This window comes from Chiroxiphia lanceolata, chromosome 3 (genome assembly GCF_009829145.1).
Source record: "Chiroxiphia lanceolata isolate bChiLan1 chromosome 3, bChiLan1.pri, whole genome shotgun sequence".
NCBI lineage: Eukaryota > Metazoa > Chordata > Aves > Passeriformes > Pipridae > Chiroxiphia > Chiroxiphia lanceolata.
This window is the reverse complement of record NC_045639.1, coordinates 96307525-96321649: the sequence shown is the minus strand read 5'-3', so window position 1 is coordinate 96321649 and position 14125 is coordinate 96307525. Positions and strand designations below refer to the sequence as shown.

The following is a 14125-nucleotide window of genomic DNA, read 5'->3' as shown; positions in this document are numbered from 1 at the left end:
AACATTTGAAAGACAAAAAGATAGGAACTCACTCACTGGATCACACCTAAATATCAAACCTGAATTCTCTCCAGTACTATACTGCTACCACAGAAGATGTAAAGCACCCTTGGTGGCTGACTCTGCCCAAGGACCATTTCTTTCCAGCTGTCAGTGTATGAGTAAAGCTCAAATTCTGGAATATGTTTTCTCTGGAATTTTATAAATTGATGTGGATTTTCCCAGTATATTTTTGACACGTTTTCTTCTGAATGTTACCATATTATTGCAATCAAAATACCTCACATGCTATATTTAATAGTTTTCTGGGGGAGGGAGGTTTGGAGCACAAGCAGCTCTCTCAGAGGCAGTCCTTGGAAATGTTTGAACATGACCACGAGGGCCATGAAGAGGATCTGTGTGTCTGGCATGGCCAAAAGAGTATATTTTGACTTCCTAGTCTTTGGGATCACTGGATTTCTAGGATGTAAAAAAGCAGAAAAATATCTTGTCTCTGCTTGGGACCTGAAATTCAAGTTGAGCTTCCTTCCTTCTGGCAAGTTACAAATCACAGGATAAATCCTTGTTAATTTCTACCTTAAATTTCATCTATCAAGCACTTGGACTCCTGAGTGTGGTGTTCTGTAAATTTGGACCTCTGAAACATTAATTTTCAGTTGACTTATTTTTCAACAGAAAGAAATGTAAATGGAGAAGGGAAAATAGTATCCAACTCATTTTTCTATGGCCCTCTTAACAGTGGAATAGAGAGCAAAACATTTTTATCATTCAGTACCGTAGAGAGGACTGATCATCTTTGTGCAGCAGATCCTTTTAAGTGAATAGATATCCATGTCACAGAGGCATTTTTCCATCGTAGAATTATTTTCCTTCTCATTTTTCCACTTCTGTGTAAAGTGGTGTGTTTGGTTTTTTTTTTAGTGGGTTTGGGGTTAGTGCTTTCCAAATTTAAAATGTTTTTTAGGAATTAATTCTAGTTCTTGCTAAACCACTCTAAAAAAAAAGTATTACATACTAATCACTGAGAGGACTCATCTGTCTTATTTTTAAGAAATTGAAGGAAAGTTTCCAAGTAAACGTATAAAAATATGATCTTTACTGAACTGCAACAGCTATGTAACTACCCTGTGCTGTTCTGAGGAGCTTTTTGAGTACCTATATTATAAAGCTACAGGTTAAAATTTGAACACTAATTATGACAGCTATATATTTATTGTGAAAACAATTGTAAATAGGTCCAAATCAATATCCAACAACAAAAATTTGTGTTTTTCATCAAATTGGAAGACACTTTCAACTTGGCACCATAAGCAAAGACTATGTTCCTGCCACATGTGTCCGCCTAGCTATATATGTGGACCATAGTTAATTTGCCTACTACTAGGGAAGCACCTTGATGTTAAGGACATACCACCTGCTGTATTGTTTATTCTGTTTCTGCATCTATGAGTCCAGTTTTAATTTAGTATTGCAATGCCTTAACTCCCAGCTGAGATCTTATAAAACAACTGAAGGTTAAATCATCAGTTAACATAATTGAAACCGGTTTCTTTTTTGCCTTTTTCCCCCACCCACTCTGCATGTAAATCTCTCTATTTGCTCCCGTGTTTTGATTTCTACAGCAGAAATCACTCCAAGTCTGCTTTGGGTGAAGATTCTCACTCAAATTGCTTGTGTAGGTAAAGTTTCGAACAACCAAAAGAAACAAAGATTAATCTAGGGATTTTCTGTGAAATTAAAGAAAAATCTCAGCCATAAGGCATTTTAGGCATTTTAAGCAATAAACTGGGTATTACAATATGCAAATGAATGAAAGGAAAGCAGCGGGGGAAGGAGAGGCATGTAGAGGGAAAGGTGACAGTTTTGCTGAGGAATTCTCCTGTCAGTTTCCCTAGGGAGGAGAGAAACAAAGTGGGGAGAAAGTGGGAGGAGAGCAGTGTGAAAAGGCTCTTGGATACCATGGAGATGGGTACAGTGTAAAAATCTGTATACTGTAGATAAGTAAGTGGGAGGTTGATATCAAACTCCTACCAGCCAGAAACTGGCTTTGTGCAGGGTAAACATGTTAAAGGGTTGGGGAGCAGGAAGCATTGTTTAAGCCTTTGCCATACTGTTTGCCTACTTAACACTTAGGAGAGTGAAGGGAAGGGACAAATAAATGTTTTCCAGCCTGTGCTTTTCAGTATGACTGTTCTCTTATCTATATTCAGTTTACTAGGAAGGGTAAATTATTTTCCAGAGCTTTTTTTTTTCCATTGAAGTTGTTTTGCTGCTCCAGATCTGCTCTTTTTTGTCTTTTCCTGTAATTTCAGTCTTAGTTTGATTAACTGGGAACTCATAATAAATTATAATGCTTTTCCATGGTTCGTGAATGTGGGGAAGAAAATGTGACAGATTCCTGAGGAACTAAATGTTACTTTATGTCTGAATAAGACAGTGTGTTTTTAAAATTCAGTCTTTGTATTACACTGCTTTGAAAGACTGTCTCTGCTCATTTTAGAATTTCTTTGTTCTCTGCTTCTAATTTTTATGCTTTCGATGCCTGTAAGACTACTCTTATTTATATCCATGGCTATAGGAAAAATGCTGCAGTTTGTACATATGACATTGTACTTCCAGGAAATATTGGATTTTTTTTTATTTTAAAATCTAGAAACACTGTAGAATGGTGAGTGTGGTTTTCAGAAAATTGTTATTTATGCTATTGATCCTTCCAAAAATGCAAGCTGCCTGCTGCCTGTGAATCAGAGTAAGGCATGCTGATATTTTTTTATGTTTTATCCACAAGTTTAACTTTAGAATTATGCCCAAACAAGTGAATTACTTTTGTAAATACTGTACCTTCTGTAAAATTTAGAGGACTTGGGTGGGGGGACTGTTCTTATCCCTGTCAGTTGTACTCTTTCCTTTTTGTTCAGGGGGGCTTCCTGGCCACAGACTGACTCATGAAGTTATAATAAAAGCAGAGTTTTGCAATGGCCCTACCTATGCATGTGTGCATTCAGGAGGAAGCATGGTGCAGCAAGGTTCTTAAGACTTTGATTTCTTGTGCTGGAGAACACACAAACTGAGGTGCTTGTTCTCCTGGTTGTACTGAAGGTGTGTATTGGAAAAGTCCTGCAGGGAGGAATGGGGACGTGGGGTGCTGCTGTAGGGGCTGTGAGTGTCTGTCTCTTAGCAGCCTCATCCCTGGCTATTAACCTTGGCCAAACAGCAACAGTGGTCTATGTGAAAAATAAAAATGTCTCTATTCCCTAAAATATTTTCCTTCCTGAATTTTCAGAACCAGTGTGATGGTTCTTGACATCTTCTTAGACATTAGAAGCCCAGGATTTCCTGACAGTGGCTGTGCTGGCCTCTTGTCTGTAGAGACTAACACATGTTTTTTTAAGTTTCAGACTTTAAAGGGTGTGTGTTGACCTCCAAGGGAAAATTGGAAGAAGCCATCTCAGAGCGTGATTTTTAATTGGCTTTTTCTCAGGAACCACAAATAAAAAACCATTAAAGTTTAAGCTACGGTTTTACTGATGTTGATATCACACAGGGCGTAAATTGTAGATTTAAAAGTCCGATTATAATGAAGTATCGTGTGCTCCATGTATGTGTTGTTGCTGGTAGGACCACCAAAGTTGGTTGTCTGTACCAAAATAGGTGATTTTAATATGTAAATCTGTGAAGAAGAGGGAGTTCCTGCCTGTGAAAAAGGGTTATAGGTACTGGTAAGCTCCAGCAGCATTTCCCACTGGCTGACAGAAGCATCAGAGCATGGTGGATGTGGTGAACCATAAACTTGGGATCTTCTCTGTCCCTATTCCCTTCAGTTTTCTACTCTGGAGTTTTGACTTGTCTACTGGAACTGGCTGTGTGGAGAGGGAAATACTGTGCTTTGGAATTTGGACCTGAGTGTTTTATGACAAGATACTGTGACTGCAGGGCCACGTGTGCAAAATGAGGAACAACAGCATCATTGACTGATAACATACTCTCTTTCTAAGTAGAGCATTTTTAAGTATGGTCTTGGGTTCTTTTACCCAGCTTTTGATATTGTAGTCAATGGGAGAAAGTGAAACTAACTTTACAGGCAGGTAATAAGCAGCTAATTTTATAAGATTCTTCTCTGTTTGCAGTTCCTAATGAGTGGAGTTCAGATTTACATCACGATAGCTAATTTGTTGAAGTTTGAGAGCACAAAGCTTGATCAGAGGCAGCAGTGTTCCAGCAATCATTGGCTCTTCTTCATATGATGTTAAAATATATATGTACAGTAACGCCTGTTTCTTTGTTGCCACAGGTTCTGCCTGGCATACTGCAGAAGCATTGCTGCATTTTACCTGACAGGAACACAGGTAAACTTTTTTCTTAATGAGTTAACATTGTAATATGATTTGGAGAAATGCAAACACAAATTGGATTATATTGAGAAGTCTTGTTTGCTATTTATGGCCACTGAAGTTATCTTATAGGGAGTGATTAATTGGATGTTTTGTTTAAATTGCCTGCTTTCATGTGAAGACTTTGTGTATTCTGTTAATTTTCTGGAGCTGTTGCAGTTGTAGAGGTTGCTATCAGGTCTTGCTTATAAAGGTATTTGTGTGAACTTCTGAAGCATTTCTATGTTGTTAATTATAAAGTTACGACTTTGTCAAGAAAGAAGATTTAATACTGAAGTCTGCAGTCTGGTCCTCTTGATTCACAAAGGTGCCAAACATGAAGTCATGCATAGCTCTTACTGCAGATAAATGCTTGCTCTATGCTTATTTTTCAGAGTAGAGGAGTAGACTGGAGTAGTAGACTAAAGGAGTAGAAGAATGAGTATCACGAATGATGCCGGAGGAAACTTAGAGTTGTTTGCAGGAGGAAACTTAGAGTAATGTGTTTATGACCAGAACAAATCAATTGATGAGAATGATATTGGATGAGAAGAAAGTTATGATTTAATTTTACATTCTTTTATGACAGGAAAAAACCAATTTCTTTAAAATAAGTTTTAAAATCCTTTCAATAATATTATAAATTGAGTTAAAGTGACTGTGTATGCAACTGTGGGTATGACTTGACAGACTAATTTCAGAGAAGTAGGAGGAAAAATATAGGTTTTTCTTTGATATCTTCTTAATAGAATATATATGATTGCTTGCATCTCTTAAGGCTACATCCCCTCTTCCCCCAGTAGCTACCATTAAAATAAACTGTTTTGCTCCTTGGCTTGCTACTAATTGTATTTCAGGCACCGTTTGCACTAAGGATAATTACAGAGAGAACTAACTTGAGAACTATGTTGAACTGTAGAGGGACTTGTGGTTACCTGCAAATGCTCAAAAGAAATTTCAAATCTGATTTCCATTTTATCTGTGAACACGATAGAAGTACTACAGTAAGACAGTTAATAATATAGCCTTTCTAGCAAGAATTTGTAAGTTCATAATTAGTCTGCAGACAGACTTTGGCCTTCATAATAATTTCAAGATTTCCTGCAAACTGGACTTGGTATAACGACCTCAGCCCAGTCTGTGTGCTCCTTTTCTAGTATCCCGTGCCAATTATTTTGATTCTTTTATTTGTAATATAAGAACTTCATCCGGATTCCATTGACAACCAAACTCTTCTCAACTTATACATAAGTGTATCGCGTGGATATCAAAGCCAGTGTTGCATGAACTAATGGTCTGGGTATGGGCAGTAAGACTGACCATTTATCTAGAGAGGGTATAACATGCCTTTATAACCAATATCAAGAAAGCCACGTATCTAAAATCTCAGTCACCTTCAAAAGTGCCTTCATTTGGGCATAATAAAAAGGAAGGCTCTTCCTAATGTAAAATTTGTTTTTGAAAACTTTGAACTAAGCTCTTTGAAGAGGAAACCTATCAGGTTTACGTAGGTAACAACTGCTGGACAACTCAAGCATACTTATGTGTGAAAATAGTTGTAAGTTCTATTGCTGCTGTGTGACTGCTGCAAGAAGTATTTTTATGCCTACCTACTGTATAGTGGGGAGTTGCCAGCAAGTGCAAAGTAAATTATGTCTGTGTTCCATTTTCCCCACTTCCCCCATTTACAGTGTTTAAATACTTGGCAAAGAGAAGGAGAAGGAGAGTTTAGACAGGCCATGAGGGATTTTTAAACTCCTTTTTGCAGGAAAAGAATGACTAAGTTTGTGTTTGATTCATTGAGTCTGTTAGAGATAAATGACCCTTTGTCTTGTTTGATTACGCCTGAATCAACTAGTCCAAACTAAGAAGAAATTCATTAAATATGGGTAAATGTGGAATGTACTATTTGCATTCAAATGTATACATCAGACATAATCTTGTCCGGCTCCATTCTCAGTAAATGAGCCCAGAAAAATTGCCTGATTGTGTGCTGTAGGTCTGTTTGCATTCAGCTGTTGACATTTGGAGGAACTGAGCAATAAACAGACTTGGGTGTTGTTCCTAATGATGAGAGAAGGATAAAGAGAGATGGACTAGGGGGAAGGATCGGAGAAGAAAGAGAGGAAGAATCATATAATGAGACTGACAAAACTGTTAGGGAAGAACACAGATGCTGTAGGGAGTATGGGTGGGTGAAAGGGAGAGGTGCAGTAGTAGTTTCTCCACTTATTTATATCCATTCAACATTTCAAGTGTAGCCAGCTTGGTAGTCTTTGGCTCCTCATTCAAGAGTGTCTTCATGACCAGCCTCTTTCATGTTGTTGCACTGGAGCTACACATCAGAGAAAGAAACAAGCCCTTGGGAACAGCAGGGCCAGTGCTGCCAGGCCATTCTTTCATCTGGCTGCCCTTCAGACCTAGCCTAAGTTTGATTCTTGGGGAATATATGCATTTAATCTTAAAAGTAATATGCCCCTGGATTGCCTGTACTCTAGAAAATTGTGCATATCGCTGTCCTTTCCTACACTGTGTAGGACACTGAAGTAACCACACTTTGTGGTATTGATATTTTGTATTTGCACTGGAGAAAAGAACTATGCATGGAAAGAAGGGTACATGGCAGCAATGATCTCCTTCCCATGGTGATGATTTGTTAGTACTCCTACCATGAACTTTTATTCTCAGTGCTTATAACTAAGCGATAAAAATATCTCCTGCAGAAACTTTTAAAAGGGAGCATAAAAAATGTAATTCAGCCGTTCCACAGCAATGCAATTTTGGAAGAAGGTACATATTTAACAAGATTAGGTATTTCAAAGGTTAAAGAATGATTAATTTTCAAACATGTAAGGCATTTGCAGAATTTCATTTTCTAAATATAACACTGAATACTGCTAATTGGCTGCTTGCATTAAACTTTGCTAATAGACAGTGATGTTTCATTTCTTAAGTGTTAATTTATTTGTGGCTTTCCATTAATCATATTTTCATTACTAAATTAAAAGTTCATATAGCATGCACTTGCATTATATATGCTCATTATCATGTTAACTAGTATCCAGAACCTGTATTTATCACATAATCTGTGCCTCAAGAGGCAAAAGATCCCAGACCAGACATGTTTATTCTGCACTTCTATCTTATATGCCATAATCATACTGTAAGAATTTTATTGATGTCCCTGCTAAGTTTTTTCCATGTCTTGGAACTGAACCAGCCAGCAACAACTGGGATGCATTAGCAGTTATAAAGTTAATTGGAAGAAAAGCAGTTACATGCTCTGTACAGGCATTAGTAACAAGATCGTAAGGGGAAACAGTGTGAATGACCTGGTAGGGAGCAGCTTCCTTATTTTCTTGAATTATAACCCTCTTTCTCTCCAGCTCCAGCTGGGAGAAATAACCCACCCCTTTTGATGGACATCCACCACCCTCTGTGTACATATGCAGCTGGCTCATATTCCCTTTATAAATATTTCCCAGCAATGATCTGCCCCCTGTTAATGGGAAATCTTCAGCGAAATCAGAAGTCCTTCCCATTTCTGCATGGTCACTTCTGTAAATCTTAAGCAGATGCGGACGCTGTCCTTCCCTGCTCCCTCCCCCCTCAGAGAGCTGTTCACGCAGTATGAGCTCTACACTTGGTTTGTACCCTCAAAATGAAGATAGCCATTAAATGCAACATGTTTTGGCATTCCTAAACAAAAAATTGAGGGGTTAAAATGCAGATTTGAAACAGAGAAGTGAATGTACGCTGCTGTGTGTTGCTTTTTATTTAAATTTATGTATTTTTTAAATTTATTTTTATTTCCAGTCTTGCTTGAAATAGAACTCTTCAGGCAGTACATGTGGGTTGTTTAGATGTAGAAAATTTCATGCAAATAAAAAGAGGAAATATATCTGAAAGCTTATGCTTTTGTGTATGCTGTGTTTAAGCAGTCTTAGAGCAGATAAGTGAATTATTTGGGGTTTGATTTTTATTTATCCCAGGGCTCCTTGTACCATGATCTAGCACAATAAATGATCCTCAAGGTAAGCACAAATATACTTGATGCAGTAAAACGTGACTTATCAATGGGACTCATTAATAGAAGGCACTTGGTGTGATTTTTACCATTGCTACAGCTGGTAAATGGACACTCTTGCACTGCTGAGATGCTGATAGCTGTGTGCTTTGTCTGCCTCTGTGGTGCTCTTGATACACAATTATTAGTTTCCAAATTGCACGAAAAGCTTGTGTACTATTCTTTTCCGTTGTAGCCGTGAGTTTGATATGTTGTGGACTGCAAATTTGGGCTCATTTTTTCCACTGAAGATCCCAAAGAAAGCAATGAATCAACTGTTGCTAGCAGCTTCTTGGGCTGATTCTTTCCTTGAAGTTTAAGCATGAATTTCCCCTCTCATTGTGAAGGAGAACATAGCTACAATAAAGAGCACCGGCACTGATCATACTGACTTTATTCTGATAAATAGCTCTTTGAGCAACACTTTGAGCAACACTTTAAAAAAAAAAAAGGAAAAGATATTTCTGCTGTCTCAAGTTTCTTCATCATCCATTTTCAGATCAGCTCTTATGTACTGATATTGATCTTGCACAAGAAGTTAAATCTTTCATTTTAATCATACTCTTTTGTCCACTGCATTGGCTAAAATTACACTGAAAAAAAGTGTGACCAATGTTCTGCTTTCTGCAAAGAATGAATTATATCTGCTTTAGAGAGTGGTAATTGCTTTATATACAAAAGCAGGAGTTTAATAATAACCAATCTCTTCATTGGGTAAACTACAGGAATGTTTCATCCTTTGCTTGTTTGCTTTTCTTCCTGTTGCTTGAAGAGCAAATATTGAACAGAAGAAAAATCTAAGATGGTATTAAATAGAATTCCTGCACTAAACTTTACTAAATTGGATAAAGAAGTCAACATTACTTTTTTTTTTTCCTTTAACTATATCTACAACAGTATTGCCTTACTAGCTTTTAAAATAAAAGGTGAATTGGTGTTCAAAACCAAGTGTTTTATAGCTAGCAAATATGTTACTAGTTTTATTTATTTATTTATTTATTTATTTATTTATTTGTTGAAATGCAATGGATGTTTGTGGGAAATGCCATCCAGATAAGTGGGCTGACAATGTGTGTGTATGAACTGTACAGCAGCCAGTTTGACTTCACAAAAGAAATTACAGGATAATGTTCAGAAACCAAAGTACTGTTGCAGAAATAACTTAGCATATTATCTTCCATCCGAATATTTTGAAGTACTTAATTAATTGTGATGAATTTTTGTCTTGTGCCATTGTGATAAAGAAATTTATTCCTACGTTCCAAAGAGGAAGTCAGGTTATCAGCTGCTGCAACGCAAGAATATTCACTAGGGTTAGTATCATCCTCTTTAGAACTTCTTTGCTGAAACTGAGATTGTCCTTTTGCTTTCAAGATGTAGCTATAGATTTTTAGACAGTTCCTGCAGATTTCACCTGCTGTCTGCTTGCTGAGTTCAACATGAGCATTTTCATTCAGATGTTCAGCTGCAGGCTGCCTGCTGGTACTTTCCAGCCCAGTTTCCATGGAAATGGAAATTAGAAGGGTGAAAATAACGAAAGAATAAGTATTTTTTTAATCTTCTAGTTAAGCTGGAAGTTCTCATACCTTGGCATTAAGGTTGTTTTGCTTCTAGTTGGATAGGCATATGATACCAACTTCTGAAAATTCAAAAATAAATAAAACTTGTCATTGGAGCTGTTATAAACAATACCTGTTACCATGACTCTGTAGAGGTGTTGGGAATCACTAGTAAAGGATGAAGAAGGGAGAACTGAACTGAACTGTGCAAGGATAAACTGATGAAAGGGTGTGAGGCAATACCCTATGGCCATTTTAGACTTAGTACTGCTAGATCTATCTAGAATAAGGAACTATACACTTGCAGTCTCAAACTAACCAGGAGACTGCCTTGTCTTATTGGATCTGTATCTGCCTAAAATTGTCCATCTCAATCCACTAAAATCTGGTCTCTAGGTGTTCAAAAATATAGGCAGTTTGGGGTAGACTCGTACTTCAAAGGAGTCAAGTCTATGATCTCAAGATCAATAGGACCTCAGACTTCAGTATCAAGACTTCCAGCTATGAAGCTAATCAGCACATATTGGTCCACTTAAAATAATTGGACAGGCTAGAAGACTTTGTATATGTGTGAGCATAAAAATGTTTTAAGGCTCCAGCTGGTGCAGATCTCTGTGCCATTCTGGTTATGGTGTAAAAAAGCATGATCACAGCACAACGTGTTGGTGCTTCAGTCTTTGCATGGCGTGTCCCAGTTGGTTGCAAGCATAGTACAAAGTCCTTTTTGGAGTTCAAGGTCCTCCACTACAACTGGTTCCTCCCAAGAGATGTTTTTACCCTCTTATTACTGTTATGAAAAGTCACAGTTGTGCTTCACCCAAAACTATGTAGTCTTAAAAACAAAAAAACTGAGCAAGAGACTTCACTGATGCTTAGATGTCACTTTAAATGTTCCAAGATCGATAAAACGTGCTCCCCTGAAGGGCAAGTGCTGCCTAACACCTGTGCTCTCAGGACTGGATGTATACTGTTAGCTGTAAAATAGCACTTTCACAACAGTGTCACCCTCATATGTGTGAGGGGAGCAGGGACTGAAGAAGGCACTCTAACTTGAAGCTTAATTCTAGAGGCAGACGTGAGCATGTGTGTTTGCAGTCTCTTTGCCTAACATCATATGAGTCCTGGAAGCTAAAGGTATGTAGGAAGGAAATTCTATCCAGAAAACAGCATCCCTTTCAAGAAAGCTTACTTGACCTTTATTTCTGAAATGTTTTATAGAGCATTCCAATGCGTATAGCTCAGCTGCTGAAGGAAGAGAGAACTGTGCATCATCAGCAGCAGAAACTGCAGGCAGCCCTGATAATTGATCTTATTAGTAATGAGACTAAGTCTTGCTAAATGAAAGCGTATGTAGAATGACTGCTTCCTATATGCCACAGTTTGGGATTTTTATTTTTTAGGGTTTTCAGCTATTTGTGAAACAGATGGTTGCCCAGGCTGTATGTAAATCACATGGACTGAGGAGCTGTGTGTGTGTGTACTGTACACGGGCACTCTCTTGTGGAGGAACACAGTTTTTGAAGTCCACTGCCAAAATATATGTCTTGGCCAACACAGTGCAGTGTGTGGGTAGAGTTAAAGAGTGTGGAATTGAGCAGACAAATCAAAAGTTAGACATTTCTACTCATAAAGTGAGTAAAGTAGAATGTTGGTATGTTTTTCTAGAACAGCTATAAGTCAATGGTGAGGAGCACAGAGAATTCTTATAGATCTCAGAGGAATATAGCTATAATGCTGGAGGACTCTTGAATTAATTTTTTATGTGAGTACAGTAGACCACACTGATATTTCATTACCACTAGAGGAATTTGACTATGGGCCAAAAGAATTTATTCCCTTACTTTTTAAAGGTCTCAGAAGTGCCTACAGAAAGGTATCTTCATTTCTTGCTTCAGTAGCGTCTTGCCTCTCCAGCTACTTTGACGCACCTTGGAAGCAAGGACAGATCTCTTGGGTGGTATGCATTAATCATACATAAGTCAATTGTGTAAAGTATAGAAGCAATAGATATGTTTTATTTGCTATCATTTTACAATGTGTGAATAATATTCCTTTTCTCCTTAAATTGCAATTCAACTATTCAAGTAGATTGTTATCCTAAAAAGATGTCCGTTCTTGATCTGGGAAGACACCCAATCCTGAGAGGAGGAAGCAATGGAACAGCACTGGAAGTGACCACCAGTCCTTTATTCCAGATTCACATCAGTTGTATTGCAATCGGTATTTGTTGGGAGCTTTTCAAGATTTTGAAGAGGAAAACATTTTTTTTTCAGGGTTTTGGGAATAATAGAATTTGTCATAAAAGTTTTCTTGCAAGAAGAGTGTTAGTTAGAAAAAATAAGGACTAGAATTCACATTGCTAAATTCTAAAACCAAATCTGTTTTAAGAAACTGTTGTTTGTTTTGTCCTTTTCCATGCACCCCCACCCACTCCTCCACTGCCCCTTTTTGCTAGAAGAGTGGGAGAGTATGGGGAATTGGGTTCTATATCTAAGATGCTCACTGTGTTAGATAACTTTTATTTTCATAAGATACCCGAACAATGTTTACCTGCTCTAAGGCATGCTCCTTAATTTGGAGTAGTCTGCCTCATGTTTTGTACTAGTATTTAACTCCCTAGGATAGAGTAACAGGTTGAAAAATATGTAGCATACAAGCATTTCCATGATTAAAATCATCGGAGCTCTCTTTCATTCTAGTTGTGCATTTTCCAGAAAAGGACAGCCCACTTCCACTGACGTACTGGTGGAGACTTCTTCCAGACATACCTTTTTTCTTTCAACTGACTTTATTAATGTGCAATTTTTCTTGTCCTTCCTATTTCTTCTTGTATTAGCTGATGGGGTGGGAGTACTAAAACATACATTTTGTCGTCAAAACATCTGAGCTGTTCATGCTTTCCATTTAAAGATAACCTACAGTGATATTCTCTATGCTTAAAATGGTTTTACGTTACTAGAATGATTTTATTTGTAATAATGCTGTATGACGCAGTTCTCCTGCCTTTTGGGATACTATAACATAACAGGAGCTGTAAATAACAGCTGCTAATGTCTACAGTCATGCACAACAGGTAGTAATTTAACCATTTGTCTCCCTTCTGTCATGATGGGAAATAGCAAACATTTCTGCACCAATACTGCATATGATCCCCAAAGCTGTTAGTGGTACTTGTTGTAGAAATATATTTCCAGAAGCAGTGCTGCACCCTCTGCACTTGAGACTAAATGGTAGCAAATGCTTCCATGCATGAGGTTTATTCATCTCAGTATGACTCTGCACTGGGTAAGACACAAACTGTATCTCCAGAGAGGAGGCAAGAGGAGTGATGCTGTTGAGCAGGGAAAACCAGAGGAAGAGCCTAGAAACAACAAAAGCTGTCCTATTAGTTTATCTTCTTGAGGCAAAGATTATTGGGGCAGGAAAGGAGCAGAGAAGATGAAGATGTTTCACCATAAGGGAGGCTAATATTTCAGTATACCTCTGTGAGAGTCATTGTACAAGATTATATGCGTGTTATCACTTGTAGATTGCATTGATTTTATTAAAATCTGTTGATTTGCTAGACTTAGGTAATTAAATGCTTAAGTGAGGAAGTGTGAATTTGTAGTTGGCCAAAGCTGCTGTCCCAGAGTCCCCCAGGTCTTATCTGGACACAGCCTAAAATCAGGGAAGGAGTGAGGGGTAATAGTACCAGAGAAACTAAGAGAAGCATAACTCATAACTGTGCTCATCTGACAGCAAGCCCTTGGGATGAATCATCTGAAGATTTTCAGTGGTATATATAGGAAACCTACACTTACCAAAGAGTAACTATGGGATGACAAAAAGCCATGGGGGCATTTGCAGTTTTTCTTACCTTATGTAATGGCTTCTTGAATGTCCTTTATAAACTGAGGACAGATCCTCTGTACTGTGCCATTAAAACTTCTTGTGAGCCAGGAGCCTCCGTACTGAACATGGGCAGAACAATGCTGGAGGCTTCAGCTGACAGAAGTTTAATTCATGAACCACCTTCACAAATATATTTGGAAATTGTGAGTCACAGAAATCAGCCCACAAGGCATAAGAAATTACATCATGGTTAAGCTGCAGGTGATTGCAAATGTAAGGGATAAGATACCACATAA

General features: G+C 37.8%; 1 protein-coding gene and 1 long non-coding RNA gene across 11 annotated transcripts in view; one reads left to right on the top strand and one right to left on the bottom strand.

Annotated features, from left to right (window-relative positions):
- Positions 1-14125, top strand: part of DLGAP2 (DLG associated protein 2) — a 455535-nt gene that overhangs the window by 71299 nt on the left and 370111 nt on the right. For all 9 annotated transcript variants that reach the window (XM_032681606.1, XM_032681592.1, XM_032681591.1 and 6 more), the window contains one exon: positions 4292-4346. In XM_032681606.1, the coding sequence (XP_032537497.1) occupies positions 4292-4346 (55 nt within the window). Of the gene's footprint in view, positions 1-4291; positions 4347-14125 lie in introns of those variants that run through there.
- LOC116783770 lies at positions 8908-14005 on the bottom strand. Of its 2 annotated transcripts, none has more exons than XR_004355820.1 (3): positions 13855-14005; positions 11837-11923; positions 8908-9060 (listed from the first exon to the last, which is right to left on the bottom strand). It is a non-coding gene; the product is annotated as an uncharacterized LOC116783770 (long non-coding RNA). The 2 variants fall into 2 exon arrangements; XR_004355821.1 differs by having other exon boundaries at positions 8908-9018.